Here is an 18908-nt window from a genome sequence, read left to right as displayed (position 1 = left end):
TGGGTGAACAACACAGAATATAAAAATCTATAAGACTGAAAAAAGTCTACGGACCAAGTCCATACCCCAAACGTAGAAGACCAGGTAACTTTCTCCAGGCACAGTGGCTGGCCTTTCCCTCTCTGGCAGTGAGCAATCCCCGTAGCAATCAAAAGGCAGTCTCCCTTCTCCAGCAGCAGAGGAAATACCAGTCATCCTTAGCTAGTATGGTGTGTATGTGACCCCAGACCCAGAGCAATGCCCTCAGAATGGTACAACGAGCCATACAGCATGGAAACTGACCTTTCAGCCCAACTTGTCCATGCCAACCATGGTACCCACCAAGTTAATTCTAGTTGTTGGCATTTGGCCCATATCTTTCTAAGCGTTTCCTATTCATGTACTTACTTACGCATTCTTTGAATGTTGTTATTGTACCTGCCTCAACCACTTCCTCTGGCAGCTCATTTCTTACATGCAGCACCCTCTGCATAAAGAAGCTGCTCTTTGGTACCCTGTAAACCTTTGCCCTCTCACCTTAAGTTTATATCATCCAATTTATCCTGCAGTTTGTGAGAAAGAAGCTAAAACCAAACATATCAATATTAGAATTGAGTAAAGCTAACTACAGATGCATGAAAAAGGAGCTGTCCAAAACTGATTGAAAGGGGACATTAGTGGGGATTATGGTAGAGCAGCAATGGCAGGAGTTTCTGGGAGTAACTCTGAAGATGCAGGATCACTTCATCCCAAAGAGGATGAAGGGAGGAGAGGGAGCTGTGGCTGATATGGGAAGTCAAGGATAGCATAAAAGCAAAAAAGAGAGCATAAAATATATGAAATATGAAATATAAAGATAAATTAGTTGATAAGGTAAGTAAAGAGTACAAGAGGGATAAGAATGGACATCAAACCATTGGAAAATGATGCTGGAGAAATAGTAATTAGGAACAACGAAATGGCGGTTGAATTGAATAACTTTTTTGTGTTAGTCTTCACTGTGGATGATACCAGCAGCATGCCAGAAATTCCACTATGAGGAGGCAGAAATGAGTGGAGCACTATTACTAAGGAGAATGTGTTTGGAAAGCTGAAAGGTCTGAAGATGGACAGATAACCAACCACCCTCCCCCCCGCCCCCCCCCACAACCCGGTTCTGAAAGAGGTGGCTGAAGAGTTTGTGGGGGCATTTGTAGTTAACTCTCACGAATCATTGGAACATGGAATGGTGTCAACGGACTGAAATATCACGAATGTCACTCCATTATTTAAGAAAGGAGATAAAAATTAAGAGACAAAAGGCTATACAGGTTTCCCCCGCCATCCGAAGGTAGAGCGTTCCTATGAAACGGTTCGTAAGCCGGAATGTCGTAAAGCAAAGAAGCAATTACCATTTATTTATATGGGAAAATTTTGTGAGCGTTCGCAGAACCAAAAATACCCTACCAAATCATGCCAAATAAGACATAAAACCTAAAATAACAGTAACATATAGTAAAAGCAGGAATGATATGATAAATACACAGCCTATATAAAGTAGAGATACTTTTCCACAATCATTGCTGAACTGTTCTCCGTAGCGAAAATCTCACACAAGCGCTGTTGGCAGAAACACGGCGCAAGCACTGTCGGCAGAAACACTCTCTCCAGTAACCTTTAAGCTATGAAGCTGCCAAATCATACCAAATAACACGTAAAAATACACAGCCGATATAAAGTAGAAATAATGTATGTACAGAGTAGTATCACTAACCGGAATTGGGACAGCGCTGAGCACACTGATGATAGTGTGTTAGACTTGTCGGAGTTTGGATGATGCAGTGACCCCCACCCTCCAGGCCGCCGAGTGATACATTGCCGCGAAGCGGTACAGCGGTATCCGGGACGCATCCAGCACATCTTTAAGAAAAAAGCCGAAATAAATATGCTAATTAATTAGGTGCCGCCCGGCACGTATTTGTTGGCCCAGATCAGAGCCGATTGCGTCGCCTCTGATCTGGGCTGACAATTACGTGTCGGGCGGCACCTAATTAATTAGCATATTTATTTCGGCTTTTTTCTTAAAGATGTGCAGTGTGCCTCCCGGCTGCTGATGCATTCTCCGCGAATTGGTATCTGCGGCCTATGTGTTGGGGTGGTGGGACACTGGGGTGTCATCTTGTCATCTGTTTCCATTAGAGCAGGCAGCTCATCTTCTATGACTGCCTGCCTCGATGTCGAAGGTCGAGGTTCGTCATCTGCTGTGACTAATGTGGAAGGCTTGCTTGACTGCTGAGCCTCGCGAATTTTTAGATCATACATTTCTTTGTAAGGACTGAAACCATCTTGCAAATATCCCCTAAACCGACGTACCCTTTCAAAATTAAAGTCGTACTTTATCATTACTCATTCGGTTTCGAGTGTTAACCTTTCCTCTTCCAACTGCATCAGTTCTTCATCTATCAGTTCTTGGTCATGGGATGCCAAAATCTCTTCAACATCATCTTCGTCAACTTCCACAAGCCAAACTCACTTAGTCCTTACTTCATTCACCACGATTAAAATGCTTAATTATGTCTAGTTTTACGCTAAGTGTAACACCCTTACGAGCTCTTTCAGGCTTTTCCGATACCATAGAACTCATCTTGCAAACAGCTGCTCACAGACACGTGTTTAAGCAATGCCGGCGAGAATGCCGTTCCGAATCCGGGGGAGAGCGGCTGCTCAGGGCGTGTGCTGCCTTTTATCGCACACTGATTTTTTTTGCACGCTGCTTTTTTCGTAACAGTGAAAACACCTTCTGTTAATGAAAACAGGGTGCTAATGTAGGTCTTTCGTAACAGTGAGGTTTCGTAAAGCGAACATTCGAAAAGTGGGGGACACATGTAAGTGATAGGCCAGTTTGCCTGACTTTATTAGTTTGCAAGATTTTAGAGTCCATTATTAAGGATAAGGTGTTGGGATGCTTGGAAGCACATGATAAAATAGGTGGAGGTCAGCATGGTTTCTTAAGGGAAGATCTTGGCTGAGATTTTGTGTGCCAAAGAGGCATTGAACTGTGCATGATTAGACACTTGACAAGACCTAATAAAAAGTTAGAGGAGCAGCTATTATGGGAATGGCCATTGTGTGAGTGCGCCAATGTTAGGATGGACAATTGAGGATTTGGCTCATTGAGGCTTCAGTGAGGAAAGACGTAGGCCATGGTTAGATTCTTTTCATTATTTATTCTTTCTTATTGCTCATTTAGAGCAGTAGGGTTGGCAGGCACGATAGTGGAATGCTCCTCTTGCTGGATGTGGGAAGGCAGGGAGATCTCTAGTATCCCTGCCAATTACACCTGCAAGCAGTGCATCCACCTGCAGCTTCTAACAGACCGTGTTAAGGAGCTGAAGCTGGAACTGGATGAACTCCAGATCATTCGGGAGGCTGAGGGATTGATTGTCAGGACATATTCTCTCTCACTCTAGGCAATCCATTGAACCCATGAACACTACCTGAATACTTATTTTTCTTTTTGCACTACTTAATTGATTTAACTTTATAAATATATATACACATATACACACATAGTGCCTATAAAAAGTATTCACTCCCCTTAGAATTTTTCATGTTTTATTGTTTTACAACATTGAATCAGAGTGGATTTAATTTGCCTTCTTTTGACACTGATCAACAGAAAAAGACATTTGTGTTCAAGTGAAAAGGAGGTGAATTCTTTTTATAAGCATTGTATATACTTACTGAAATGAACTATTGCTATATAACAACAAATTTCATAACATATGTTTGTGAATTTAATTTGATTGAGTTTAATTTGTAATTTGATAGGGAGGAAGTAAAGTCTGACATAGTAGTATTTCAGTGGAGTAAAGGAAATTACAGTGTTATGAGAGAGTAGTTGGCCAAAGTAAATTGGAAGGAGATGCTGGCAGGGATGACAGCAGAGCAGCAACAGCTTGCATTTCTGGGAAACATGAGGAAGGTGCAGGATACTGTAGATGTATTCAAAAAACAAAGAAATACTCAAATAGCAAAATAGTACAAGTGTGGCTGACAAGGGAAGTCAAAGCTAATGTAAAAGCAAAAGAGAGGGCATACAACAAAGCAAAAATTAGCGAGAAGTTAGAGGATTGGGAAACTTTTGAAAACCTACAGAGAGCAACTAAAAGAATCATTAGGAAGGAAATGATGAAATATGAAAGCAAGCTAGCAAATAATATCAAAGTGAATAGAAAAAGCTTTTTAAAGTAGATCAAAAAGAAAAGAGAGATGAGAGTGGTTATAGGACCACTAGAAAATGAGGCCGGAGAAATAATAATGGGGGACAAGGAGATGGCAAATGAACTGAATGAGCATTTTGCATCAATCTTCACTGTGGAATACACTAGCAGTGTGCAGGTGTTGAAGGGTGTGAGGATAGAGAAGTGAGGGGAGTTACTTTTACAAGGGAGAAGGTGCTCAAAAAGCCGAAGCCTTGCACGGGCACCTGTGTGCACATGCGTGATGTGCACATGCCCGTACGTGCCGATGTTTTCCCACAAATTGGTTTTGCCTTCTTCTTCCCAACTATATGTACATTATTTCTATTTTATATAGGCTGTGTATTTATCATATCATTCCTGCTTTTACTATATGTTAGTGTTATTTATTTTCTGTTTTATGTGGTATTTGGTATGATTTGGTAGGTTATTTTTTGGATCTGGGAATGCTCAAAATTTTTCCCATATAAATTAATGGTAATTGCTTCTTCGCTTCACGCCATTTCGGCAGGAAAGGTTTCATAGGAATGCTCTACCTTAGCGGGGGAAATACGGGACAAACCAATTTAGCCCAATATACGGGATGTCCTGGCAAATACGGGACAGTTGACAACCCTATGTTCAAGTTCAACAGTGCGTGACAAGGAATGAGGAAAGGTGCAGCTGACTCATATCGTTTCCTCACGGTCCGGTAGCACATGCTTTGCGGCCCGGTGGTTGGGGACCACTGGGTTAGAGCATTGGCCGATTGGTAGGAGGCAGTGAGTGGGAATACAAGGATCTTTTTCTGATTGGCTGAAAATGACAAATGGTGTTCTGCAGGGGTTAGTCTTGGGACCAATTCTTTTTATGTTGTCTATCAATGTTGTTGCCAAGTTAGCAGATATTACAAAGGTTGATGGAGGGACAGGTAGTGTTAAGGAAACAGGAAGGCTGCAGAAGGACGTAGACAGATTAGGAGAATGGCAAGGAAGTGGCAAATGAAATACAATGTAGGAAAATGCATGGTCATGCACTTCGGTAGAAGACATAAGTGTGCAGACTATTTTCTAAATAGGGAGAAAATCCAAAAATTTGAGATGCAAAGGGACTTGGGAGTCCTTGTGCAGAACACCCTAAAGGTTAACTTGCAGGTTGAGTTGGTGGTGAGGAAGGCAAATGCAATGTTAGCATTCATTTCAAGAAGTCTAGAATTTAAGAGCAGTGATGTGAGACTGGGGCTTTGTAAGACACTGTTGAGGCCTCACCTTGAGTATTATGAACAGTTTTGGGCTCCTTATCTAAGAAAAGATGTGCTGGCATTGGAGAGGGTTCTGAGGAGGTTCACAAGGATGATTCTGGGAATGAAAGGGTTATCATACGAGGAACGTTTGATGGCTCTGGGTCTACACTGGCTGGAGTTTAGAAGGATGTGGAGGATCTCATTGAAACCTTTCAAATGTTGAAAAGCCTAGATGGAGTAGATATGGAAAAGATGTTTCCCATGGTGGGGCAGTCTAGGCCAAGAGGGCACAGCCTCAGGATAGAGGGGGCATCCATTTAAAATAGAAATGCAGAGAAATTTCATTCGCTTGAGGATGGTGAATTTGTGGAATTTGTTGCCACATACAGCTGTGGAGGACAAGTTGTTGGGCATATTTAAGGCGGAGATTGATAGGGTCTAGATTGGCCATGGCATCAAAGGTTACAGGGAGAAGGCCGGGGAGTGGAGCTGAGGAGGGTAAAAGAAAGCGATCACACATGATGAAATGGCAGAGCAGACTTGATGGGCCAAATGGCCTAATTCTGCTCCTATCTTTTATTGTCTTATCTTCTTATAATATTAAATCTGATTCTGATTCTGGTTCTATTGTTTAAGAGTAAGCCATTAAATTATTAACCTCTGAACCTGACCCAGTTATTGGAAGGTATTCTAAGGGTCCAGGTATATAAGTAATTGGATAGACAGGGACTGATTAGGGTATTCAACATGGCTTTGTGCATAGTTGGTCATGTCTAACTAATCTTATAGAGGAAATTACCAGGAGAGTTGATGAAGGCAAGGCAGTGGTTGTTGTTGACATAGAATTTAGCAAGGCCTTTGGCAAGGTCCCGCATGGGATGTTGGTCAAGAAGGTTCTGTTGCTTTACATTCAATATGAGGTAGTAAATTTGATTAGATATTAGCTTAGTGGAAGAAGCCAGAGGGTGGTAGTGGATGGTTGTCTCTCTGACTCGAGACCTGTGATTGGTGCTGGGTCAGTTGTTGTTTGTCATCTATATCACTGATATGGATTATAATGTAGTAAAGTAGATCAGCAATTTTGCGGATGACACCGAATTTGGTGGTATAGTGGACAGCGAGGAAGACTATCAAAGATGCAGCAGAATCTGGACCAGCTGGAAAAATAGGCTGAAAATGGCAGATGGAATTTAATGCAGACAAGTGTGAGGCGTTGCACGTTGGGAGGACCAAACTGGTTAGGACTTACGTGGTGAGTGGTAGGGCACTGAGGAGTGTGGTAGTATAGAGGGATCTGGGAATGCAAATCCATAATTCATTGAAAGCGGTATCACAGGTAGATAGAGTCATAGAGAAAGCTTTTGGCATATTGGCCTTCATAAATCATACTATTAAGTATACGAGTTGGAATGTTATGTTGAAATTGTATAAGGTATTGGTGAAGCCTAATTTGGAGTATTATGAGCAGTTTTGGTTACCTAACTAAGGAAAAACGTAAATAATATTAAAGGAGTGCAGAGAATATTTATAAGGATGATGCCGGGACTTGAGGACCTGAGTGATAAGGAAAGATTGAATAAGTTAGGACTTTATTCCCTAGAATGTAGAAAATTGAGGGGAGATTTGATAGATGGATACAAAATTATGAGGGGTACAGATAGGGTAAATGCAAGCAGGCTTTTTCCACTGCGGTTCTGTAAGACTAGTATGAGAAGGCATAGGTTAAGTGTGAAGGGTGAAATGATTAAGAGGAACATGAGGGGGAACCCCTTCACTCAGAGGGTGGTGAGAGTGTGGAATGAGCTGCTGGTGCAAGTGGTGGACGTGGGTTCAATTTCAACATTGAAGAAAGATTTGGACAGGTACATGGATAGGAGGGTATGGAGGGCTGTGGTCCAGGTGCAAGTCGATGGGACTCAGCAGATTACTGTTCCAGCACAGACTAGATGGGACTGTAGGCCCTGTTTCAATGCTGTAGTGTTATGACTCAGAATTCATTGGAATTCTTTGAGGAAATATCACGCAGGATAGACAAAGGAAAGCAAATGGCTGTTGTTTATTTGGATTTTCAGAATGCTTTTGACAAAGTGCTGCACATGAAGCTGCTAAGCAAGAATGGAGCCCATGGAAGGTACGAACATGGATAGAAGATTGGCTGACTGGTAGAATGCAAAGAGGGCCTCTTTCTTGTTAGCTGCTGGTGACTAGTGGAGTTCTTCAGGGGTTGGTTTGGTTTTGCTACTTTTTTATCTTATTTGTTAGTGATCTGGATGATAAAATAGATGCCTTTGTGGCCAGGTTTGCAGCTACTGTATATGATAATTGCTTTTATTTTAAAAAGAATAAAAATATGAAGAGACCAACTGGTATCAACAAAGGCATCAAATTAAGATACAGAATTGTCACTCATAGACTCGTTGATTTTATAAAGCAGAAGAAGTGCTGTACCTGCCCACTCACTTCTTCCCTTATCTCCATTTGCGGCTCCAAAGAGTCATTCCTGATGAGGCAACACTTCACCTGTGAATCCACTGGGGCTATCTGCTGTATTGAGTTCTCCCAATGCAGCCTCCTCAACACTGGTGAAACCCGACTTAGACTGGGGAACTGCTTTGTCAAGCACCTTTGTTCGATATGGAACAAGCAAAATTTCGCACTGGTGAACTATCCTAATTCCAATCCTTACTCCCTTTCTGACATGTCAGTTTATAGCATTGCTTATTACCAAGATGAGACCACCCTCAGGTCAGAGGAGCAACACCGTATATCCTCCAAAGTGACGCGTGAACATCAGTTTCTCTAACTTCTGGTAATTTTTACCACCACTTTCCCTCTTTCCTTTTCCCTCTTCCCTCTTCCTCCATTCCCCACTCTGGCTCCATTCTTACCTCTTCTGTTCTCCTTCCCTGTCCTATCACCTCCCCCTGATAGCCATCCTTTCTCCCTTTCTCCCATGGTCCACTCTCCCCTTCTATCAGACTCCTCCTTCTTCAGCCCTTTATTTTTCTCACCTATCACCTTCCAGTTTCTCACCCCATCCTCCTGGCTTTGCCTGTCTGCTTTGATCTTGTACTCCTTCCCTTTTCCCCCACCTTCTGATTCTGGCTTCTTTCCCCCCTTTCTTTCCAGTCCTGATGAAGGGACTCTGATTCTATATTCAGCAGCTATAAAAAGTAATCACCACCACCCCCTTCCCTTGGAAGTTTTCATGTTTTATTGTTTTACAACACTGAATCACAATGGATTTCACTTAGCTTTTTGACACTGATCAACGGAAACAGTCTCTTTTGTGTCATAGTGGAAACAGACCTCTCCCTAGTGATCTAAATTAATTACAAATATAAACCACAAGATAATTGATTGCATGAAGTCAGTGGTCCCCAACCACCAGACTGTGGACCGGTACTGGGCCGCAAAGCATGTGCTACTGGGCCGCGAGGGAATGATATGGTTTGGCGATATGAAACGATATGAGTCAGCTGCACCTTTCCTCATTCCTTGTCATGCCCACTGTTGAACTTGAACTCACGCGAGGTCATTATGCACGCAAGGTTATCAGTCGGTCATTAGCCTACAACTACTTGATGAGTGAAAAACAAACATCGTTTGAGAGTTTCTTTGGAAGAGGTGGTAGGGGACATAAAAGGCCTAACAAAGATGATATCGCAGAGACAGCTGAGGCCGAGACTGCCAAAAAAAAGAAAGCTTCCTTCAACAGAAAATACGACGAGTCGTACATAAAATATGGCTTTATTGCGATCGGTGACTCGCACGCTCCAAGCCCCCTGTGTGTGATATGTGGAGACAAGCTGTCTAATGAGGCAATGAAGCCCTCAAAACTGCTTCAGCACCTTGAGTCCAAGCACCCTGCACTTAAAGACAAACCCATTGAGTTTTTTGAGTGGAAAAAACGTGAGCAAACTGGACAGAAGCAAGTGCTGAGAGCCACCACCTCCACAAATGCTGCTGCTCTGAGAGCATCGTACTTAGTGGCTAGCCATGTTGCTAAGGCTAAGAAGCCTTTCACTGTTGGTGAAGAATTGACTCTGCCTGCTGTCAAGGACATGTGCTGCGAACTGTTGGGAGAAGCTGCAGCTAACAAGATGGCACAGGTTTCTCTTTCAGCTACCACAGATTCAAGGAGAATCGATGACGTAGCGGAGGACATCAAAGCACAGCTGTTGGAACGGCTTAACGAGTCACCATGGTATGCTATCCAGGTCGACGAGTCCACCGATGTCGACAACAAGGCAATGCTGCTGGTTTATGTGCGATATGTATTTCAAGATGATATGTTGTGTGCACTGCCGCTGCCAACTAACACAACTGGGGCAGAACTATTCAAGTCTTTGAATGACTACATGTCAGGCAAACTGGACTGGTCATTCTGTGTTCGAATATGCACAGACGGGCTGCAGCTATGACTGGACAGCTGTCTGGTTTCACTACCTGAGTCAAAGAGGTTGCTCCTGAATGCCAGTCTACACACTGTGTCATACACAGGGAAATGCTGGCTAGCCGAAAAATGTCACCTGATCTTAACAGCATATTGAGTGACGTTGTTGAAGTTACCAATCACATCAAAGCATAAGCCCTTAACTTATGAGCAGCTTTGCGAGGAAATGGATGCAGAGCAGAAATGCCTTCTCTTACACACTGAAGTCAGGTGGCTATCAAGCGGGACAGCCCTGGCCAAGTTTTTAAAGTTAAGAGAGCAGCTACAGAGATTTCTTTCAGGGAAAAAGTCACCACTGGCAGCACACTTCAGTGATGAGTAGTGGATAGCAAAACTCGCTTGTCTGTGTGACATCTTCAACCTGCTCAATGAACTCAATTTGTCACTTCAGGGGAGAATGACAACTGTTTTCAAGTTGGCATATAAAGTGTCTGATTTCAAAGCCAAACTGGAACTGTGGGGACGGCGAGTGGACAGGGGCATATATGACATGTTCCCAACATTAGCTGGGATTTTGGGAGAGACTGAGGCTGCACCGTCCTTCCCACAGCTGGTGCGCGATCACCTATCTTCGCTGTCGACAGAATTCGAGCGTTACTTCTCAACCGCAAATGACCCAAGGTGTTCAAAGGAATGGGTCCATGACCCATTTGTGAATGTCCCCAGTGAATCATCCATGTCAGCGTGGGAAGAAGATCAACTTCTCAAGCTTGCAAATAACGGTGGGCTGAAAAGTATGTTTGACATAACATCTCTGCCGGCATTCTGGATCAAAGTCAAGGTTGAATATCCTGTGATAGCCACGAAAGCACTGAAAATGTTGCTTACATTTCCAACATCAGTTCTCTGCGAAGTGGGGTTTTCTGCAATGAATGCAATGAAAACTAAATTGCGGAATAGACTGGACATAAGGAACCCCGTTCGAGTATCGCTGTCTCCCATCACCCCTCGATGGGACTGTCTTGTTGCAAGGAAACAAGCCCAGGGCTCCCACTGATTCAGCGATATTGGTGTGTTGCAATGATTTTATATGTTCATATGAGGAAAATATGCGCTGTGTATTTAATATCCAAACGTTACTTAAAATGTTATGAAGCTATTGACTTGTAAGTGACATAATTGACTTATCACTATATTCATGCGAGGAAAATATGGGCTGTGTGTTTAATATTAAGTTAGTTAGATAAACCCTTTTAGAAACGAAATTGAGTGCATTAGCCACTTAAAAGTGACTTATTGTTGACTTATCACCTATAGTCTGGTCGTGATTAACCACCCTCCCCCGGCCGGTGTGCGGTGCAAAAAAGGTAGGAGACCCCTGGCATAAGTATTCAGTCCCCTTTAATATGACACACCAAATTATCACTGGTGTAGCCAATTGGTTTTAGAGGTCACATAGTTAAATGGAGATCTGTTTTAAGAGACCTGTGTACAGTCAAGGTGTTTCAATTGATTGTAGTAAAAATACACCTGTATCTGGAAGATCCAACTGCCGGTGAGTCAGTATCCTGGCAAAAGCTACACCATGAAGACAGAAAAACACTCCAAGCAACTCTGCAAAAGGAGTTATTGAAAAGCACAAGTCAGGAAATGGATACAAGAAAATTTGCAAGTCACTGAATATACCTTGGAGTACAGTTAAGTCAATCATCAAGAAATAGAAAGTATATGGCAGAGCTGTAAATCTGCCCAGAGCAGGCCATTCTCAAAACCTGAGTGACAGTACAAGAAGGGGACTAGTGAGGGAGGCTGCCAAGAGGCCTATGACAACTCTGGAGGAGTTACAAGCTCCAGTGGCTGAGATGGGAGAGACAACGCGTACAACAACTGTTTCCCAGGTGCTTTACCAGTCACAGCTTTATCGGGAGGTGGCAAAGAGAAAGCCACTATTGAGAAAAAGCTCACATGAAATTTTGGCTAGAGTTTGCTAGAAGGCATGTGGGAGACTCTGAAATCAGCTGGAAGAAGGTTTTATGGTTTGATGAAATCAAAATTGAGCTTTTTGCTATCAGACTAAATGCTATGTTTGGCATAAGCACACCATTCCTACCATGAAGCATGGTGGTGGCTGCTTCATGCTATGGTGATGTTTCACTACAGCAGGCCCTGAAAGGCTTGTTAAGGTAGAGGGTAAAATTAATGCAGCAAAATACAGGGAAATCCTGAAGGAAAAGCTGATGCAGTCTGCAAGAGAACTGTGACTTGGGAGAAGATTTGTTTTCCAGCAAGACAATGACTCGAAGTATAATGCCAAAGCTACACAGAAATGGTTTAAAACAACAAAGTTAACATCCTGGAGTGGCCAAGTCAGAGTCCAGACCTCAATCCAATTGGGAATTTTTGGCTGGACTTGAAAGGGCTGTAACTCATGATCCCCATGCAATCTGACAGAGCTTGAGCTGTTTTGAAAAGAAGAATGGGGATAAATTGCAGTGTCCAGATGTGCAAAGCTGATAGAGACCTATCCACACAGACTCAAGGCTGTAATTGCAGAAAGGTGCATCTACTAAATACTGACCTGAAGGGGGCGAATACTTATGCAATCAATTATTTTGTGTTTTATATTTGTAATTAATTTAGATCACTTAGAGTGGAGATCTTTTGGACACCTAAAGAATCTTTTCCTGTTGATCTGCATTAAAAAAAAGCCAGGTTACATCCACTGATTCAGTGTTTGAAAAACAATAAAACGTGAAAACTTCCAAAGAGGGTGAATACTTTTCATAGGCACGGTATGCCTACTCTGGTCTCAGCTGCACTGAGACTGAGGCTCAGGGTTTCATGTCTGAGGACTCAGTTTCCTTCTAAATGCCATTTGCTTACTTATATTGTTTGCACAATTTATTTATTTTCTTTCTCTGCACATTGGGTGTTGTCGGTCTTTCATTTAATGGGTTCTTTTGGGTTTTGTGTTTTGTAGCTGCCTATAAGGAGACAAATTTCAATGTTGCATAATGTATACATACTTTGATGATAAATGTACCTTGAACTTTGAACTTAGTTTCAGTACTCAATGCGCACTCTATGCACAGGAAGTTGGAAAGAGCGATGCCTGTACCTATAACATTGCATTGACACAACCTGTCATTGTGCTGAGAGAAGGTTTTTGGAGCTGGGGAAAAGTGTGTGGGTGCGAATGTATGCATTCATGGCCAGTTTTTGTGCATGTGTGCGTGTGTCTACTTAGGAACCCATTGTGAGAATATACAGTTACAGTACGACTAAGTGCATAGTCACGTACAAGTGTTTGCTAAGTCTGTGCAGCAGAGATTGGACTTGACCAATCAAGTCATTTGACCAAGTCCTTGCTCTGTCAGAATTCTGTGGTAAATGGTATGCAACTGCCACCCTAGTTAAATAGATTGTGTATGGATATCTTCTATTCCTTGGAAATGGAAGTAGATCATTCTTAACTTTTAGAGATTGCCCAAGAAGAAGGCATGGTACTACTACATAAATATCGTGAATCAATCTAAGCTTAAGGTGAAGTCACTACTTACCATTAATGTATTCCATCTCCAGTTCCTGAACTTTGCTTGATTTTTCTAGTGACAGATTTTTAAAGCCTGAAAGTGTGGGTTTTTTTTCAGACAGGGTGAGCCTTTAAAATCTCCTACATTTAGCATACAAGCTATTAAATCAACTGCTGGTTAATCAGGAGTTGACTGTAATTGCTTCCTGCTGATTTGAAGTCAATACCCAGGATCCTCACTGTTTCCTGCTTATTTCCTCACTGGCTCAATAATTTGTCTTCAGTTCCGTGAGTGTTAGCCCACACACTGCTCAGAAGCAATTTACCAAATGCTTTTGGGAAGTCCACAAAAATAACATCCAGACATGTCCCCACCTCTTTTAGTCAGCTCTGCAAGAAATGTAAGGGGTGTGCCAGTAGTCATTTAACTTGTACAAACAAATACTGGTTTTCAAAATGCTCAAGGTATACAGTCATTCAGTCCATGATTAGTTTAACAATTTTCCCGCAATAGATGTTTGCAATCTGATCTATAATTCTTGGCATTTCCTTCCTTAGTTGAAACAGTGGAGGACCGTCTCTCATCTTGTGTAAGTGTTTCCACTTGCAAAGCTGCTGAGTGTGATAGATGATAACAGTGCAGTGTTTAAATCAGTCATTGTACCTCAATTAACAGAGGAACCAGCAAAGTATCTCCCTAATCAATGAGGAAGAAGGAAGGATGTATTTCCTTTAACAGAATAATTCAAAAGCAGAAGAAATGTAGATCCAAGGTTGAACAATACCTGGATGTAACCTCCGAGTGCTGCAAAGTGGGATTAGGCTGTGTAGCTTTCCTTTTTCAATCATTTACGTGCGTTACAATTTATATATTGTAAATTTTCTATGAATATTATGAAAATGGCAAATAGTGAAAGTGCTGAGAAGGGGAAATATTAGAAGTTGTATTTAATATTAAATGCATACAGAAAGCAAAGAAAGAATGAATTGAATTGGTTTTAAAATCTGCCTAAAAGCATGAAGCCCATAGCAAAGAGAAGTGACATTTGTCTTTGTTTCTTTTTTAATATCTGATGAATTTCTTGGCCATTAACACTTATCACTATGGTAGGTGGGGTGGGGTACAATGGGTACATGCATTTCTGGATACTAGCTTTATTTGTGTCTGCTTCTAATGCCCCTTGAATTTGTGCGTGCAGGGTCATATGACACCCAATGATGACCGAAACATCTCCCCTACTTTCCATCCCCTTCACCAGGTCATTCCCTTCAAGTCAGCAGATTCATCTGCAATGCAATTACTGAGATCATTGGTGTAAGTGCAAAGTGATTTGATGTAACCCATGGTTAGTAGTAATGCAAAATACTTGAAAGGATAGGTGTGTAACTTTGTGTAGAGTAAAAAATATCATTGGCCTACTGATATTTTGATTTATTTTGGATATTTCAGTTATGAGTGTACATGATTTGTATTACAGATGATTTGGAGGATGGTAAAGAGAATGCTCATTTGTTATCTACAATGATTCTAAATGGTATGAAGCAGGAGAGAACAGAATACCCAATACCAGAGGAAAACACTTGGGATGAAACATCAAATGCTGGTTTTCAAAATGCTCAAGGTATACAGCCATTAATGATTAGTGAACAAACATTAATGATCAGTGAGACCAGTGATCCACAACCTTTACGAAGCCAATGTTAATAAATGTTGTACATTTTCTCTTTGCATGTTTTGTCATCATCATTGGTATTTCAGTTTAACAGGTGATCAAAAAGCAGTGGAAAAAACCTCATAGACTTCCGTTCAAATCTTAAAGAATTGTGTATCTTCTTGTTAACCAAACGCAAATTAAAGAGTTCCAACCATGCTTCTTCATAACTTCCAGGAGCCTTATCTTATTGTTTATTTTATGAATAAAGTATGCTATGGATGGTCAACTTATTGTGGCAAAGGTAGACGTTACGTGATGTCATGAACTATAATAATAAAACTTTTCTGAAATTGTACAAGTCAGTGAAATTTCATGTTTAACCACTATCTTTAAATCATTGCTGTCTAATTATTTACTGGATTTTTTTTATTATCAACTTCATTATGTTCCAAAACTAAGGGTTGTAAATACAATATAAACAATAATAAATCTAATGGGGTATTTGGGATTTCAGATAAATTCATTTATTTGGACTTGTAGAGTTTCTTGCCACAGGGTGGTTGAAGGGAATAATATTGCATGTGAGAGGAAACTACTTAACCACAAAAAGAAGAAAAAATAGAGGTTGTGATGATATTGCTACGTGAAGCAGGATATGCAGAGGTACATGTGAGGGAGAACTGATGGGCCGCATGACCTTTTTATGCTGTGATTTCTATGTAATGTATTATTGCTGCAAATTTCTACTTTTTTATATTCTTCTGTAATATATGGGCATCACTGGCATGATCACCATTTGTTGTCAATCTCTAACTGCTCCCAAGGTTTTAGTGTTATATTCTGTATATGGTGTTGTCAGACTGTAAGATTTTGAGCCAATTACAGTGAAGGCACAGCAGTGTATTTCTCAGCCAGGATTTAGAAGGGAATTTGCAGGTAGTGTTTCCAAGTATCTTAATCCTGTTGTGAGCTGCTGAGGGCTTCTTGTAGATTGTTGTTGCAACGCTGCATCAGTAGTGGAGGGAATGAATGTTTAGGTTTGGATATCAAGCATTAAACAGGTGACAAGTATTAACCTGGATAATATTTAGCTTTTGAAATTTGTCTGAATTGCACTCATGCAGGGTAAAGGCGATACTTCAGTTTGTGGATGGTACGTTAATTTTGGGCTGTCAGAGCATATAGGACATCTAAGCTTCAACCTAGTTTTGTTGTATATATGTGGTCTCTCCAACTAAATTTCTGGTCAACTATTATCCCCTGGGGTGTAAATGATGGGATTTTTGTATCTGTAATGTCATTCAACACTGAATATTGATAGCTTTTGCTGGAGGGAGTCATTGAGCCTTACAGCACAGAAGCAGACATTTCCGTATTGACCATTTATAATCCATGTATACTAATCCTATGCGCCAGTAATTGGTTAACAAAATAGTCATAGTCATAGTCATACTTTATTGATCCTGGGGGAAATTGGTTTTTGTTGCAGTTGCACCATAAATAATAAATAGTAATAAAATCATAAATAGTTAAATAGTAATATGTAACTTATGCCAGTAAATTATGAAGTAAGTCCAGGACCAGCCTATCGGCTCAGGGTGTCTGACCCTTCAAGGGAGGAGTTGTAAAGTTTGATGGCCACAGGCAGGAATGACTTCCTATGACGCTCTGTGCTGCATCTCGGAGGAGTGAGTCTCTGGCTGAATGTACTGTGCCCACCCAGTACATTATGTAGTGGATGGGAGACATTGACTAAGATGGCATGCAACTTAGACAGCATCCTCTTTTCAGACACCACCGTGAGAGAGTCCAGTTCCATCCCTACAACATCACTGGCCTTATGAATGAGTTTGTTGATTCTGTTGGTGTCTGCTACCCTCAGCCTGCTGCCCCAGCACACAACAGCAAACATGATAGCACTGGCCACCACAGACTCATAGAACATCCTCAGCATCGTCCGGCAGATGTTAAAGGACCTCAGTTTCCTCAGGAAATAGAGACGGCTCTGACCCTTCTTGTAGACAACCTCAGTGTTCTTAGACCAGTTCAGTTTATTGTCAATTCGTATCCCCAGGTATTTGTAATCCTCCACCATGTCCACACTGACCCCTTGGATGGAAACAGGTGTCACCGGTACCTTAGCTCTCCTCAGTTCTACTATGCATACTGCATACTATACTCCAATTGTGGCCTTTTAATATGTTATAAATATATTATAAAGCTGTACTATAATATCCCTACTCATATTCTATGCTGAATGAAGTCTGGTATCCATATATCTTCAGCCGATCTGACCCGCCCCACCCCCTAGCCAGCTTCAGGGATCGTAAACTTTGAATATCAAGATCTCTCCATTCTTTGACAGTCCCACAGATTCTCAGCAAACCATTATGTGTATGTTTTGCCCTTATTAGTCATTACAACCATCAGGGAGGAAGTACAGGAACCTGAAGATGCACAGACAATGTTTTAGGAACAGCTTCTTCCTCTCCACGATCAGTGTTCTGTACGGTCCATGAACACTACCTCACTATTTTACTTTCTTTTTGCACTGGTTATTTTTTATATTCCTTATTGTAATTTATTGTAATTTATGTAATACAAAACAACAAATTTCATGACATACGACATTGATAATGAACCTGATTCTGATTCAAAGCACATTACTCCACGCTGATCAGGAGATGGTTTCACCTGTCACTGCTCCTCTCATTTAAAATCAACGCCTGGTACGTGTTGAGTAACATTACTTCAACATTCAGAAGATGCATATTTTGAATCATACAGCGGGAAACAGGCCCTTCAGCCAACCAAGTCTGTAACAACCATTTATACTGGTTCTAAGCTAACCTAATCTCACATTCCCATAAATCCTACCAAGCTTGTAAAACTTAACTAGGAGTAATTCACACACCCAATTAACTCTTCAATCTGCACATCTTGAGCAGTGGGAAGAAACTAGGGCACGTGAGGGTGAAAATCTACATGGTCACAAGAAGAACGTATAAACTTCCCACAGAGAGTAACTGAGGTCATGATCAAACATGAATCACTGACGTTGTGAGGTAGTGGCTCCACTAGCTATGCCATATTGCTGACCTGGAATGTTTTTCATGTCTTAAATGATTCTTTATCCTGCTTCAGCATCAACATCAATGTCCTTATATGTTTTCATCTACACATTAACACCATATCTTTTCCCATTCTCAAAATAAGACATGAGATCATCAGACTCAGAAGCAGAATTAGGCCATTTGGCCCATTGAGTCTGCTCTGCCATTCATTGATGATTGATTTATTATACCTCTCTACCACATTCTCCTGCCTTCTCCCTGTGCGATGAGAGTCCTTGACAAGGGTGGTTTGAACCCATGTGCTGGAGTATCTGAGGCTAGGATCGAGACTCGGAATAGAACTGGATCAAGAACTAAGCACAAAACAAAACGCAAGATGATATCTTTGGTTGAGCTTATGATTGAGCACTGAGGCTCCATTCAGGTGCTCTTCAAATACTCAATTCTTGGCTCCTAGAACATGATTGCCAATTAGTGGGACCGTCCTGAATCTTTAAATGGGCTGTTCTAGCTATGCATATTCCAGAGGGTTAGAGAGTTTAAGCCCCAGAAGCTGTGCAGTTGGGTGCGAGTCGTAACAGGACCCCCTCCCTTGTGGCCAACTCCTGAAGACCCTGGTTGCTCGGAGAAGTGATGATTGTAGTTATGGATGAGAGCCAGATCCAAGATATCCCTTTCAGGAATCCAGCACCATTCCTTGGGTCCAAATCCTTCCCAGTCCATGAGGAACTACTGAACACCCTGAATTGTGAATCCAAAAATTCTTCTCATGGTGAAGACCTGTTCCCCATCGACAAACCTGGGCAGTG

The 18908-nt window shown here is 41.5% G+C and overlaps 1 protein-coding gene and 1 long non-coding RNA gene across 3 annotated transcripts in view; one reads left to right on the top strand and one right to left on the bottom strand.

Annotated features, from left to right (window-relative positions):
- LOC140200453 (uncharacterized) overlaps nucleotides 1–13570 on the bottom strand; it is a 40533-nt gene extending 26963 nt beyond the window's left edge. The window contains exon 1 of the long non-coding RNA XR_011886622.1: nucleotides 13399–13570. This is a non-coding gene — a long non-coding RNA (uncharacterized lncRNA). The remainder of the gene's footprint in view (nucleotides 1–13398) is intronic.
- The window catches only part of sting1 (stimulator of interferon response cGAMP interactor 1), a 37252-nt gene extending 21800 nt beyond the window's left edge, over nucleotides 1–15452 (top strand). The window contains exons 7-8 of one of the 2 annotated variants that reach the window (XM_072263798.1): nucleotides 7515–7573; nucleotides 14849–14923. In XM_072263798.1, the coding sequence (XP_072119899.1) occupies nucleotides 7515–7525 (11 nt within the window). In that variant the 3' untranslated portion in view covers nucleotides 7526–7573; nucleotides 14849–14923. Of the gene's footprint in view, nucleotides 1–7514; nucleotides 7574–14848 lie in introns of both variants that reach the window. The other variant, XM_072263799.1, reaches the window with a different exon arrangement.
- Nucleotides 15453–18908: the final 3456 nt, after the last annotated feature.

This window comes from Mobula birostris, chromosome 7 (assembly GCF_030028105.1).
Source record: "Mobula birostris isolate sMobBir1 chromosome 7, sMobBir1.hap1, whole genome shotgun sequence".
In the NCBI taxonomy this organism is placed as follows: domain Eukaryota; kingdom Metazoa; phylum Chordata; class Chondrichthyes; order Myliobatiformes; family Myliobatidae; genus Mobula; species Mobula birostris.
Note: the sequence above shows the minus strand (reverse complement) of the source record. Positions and strands in the feature narration are given on the sequence as shown.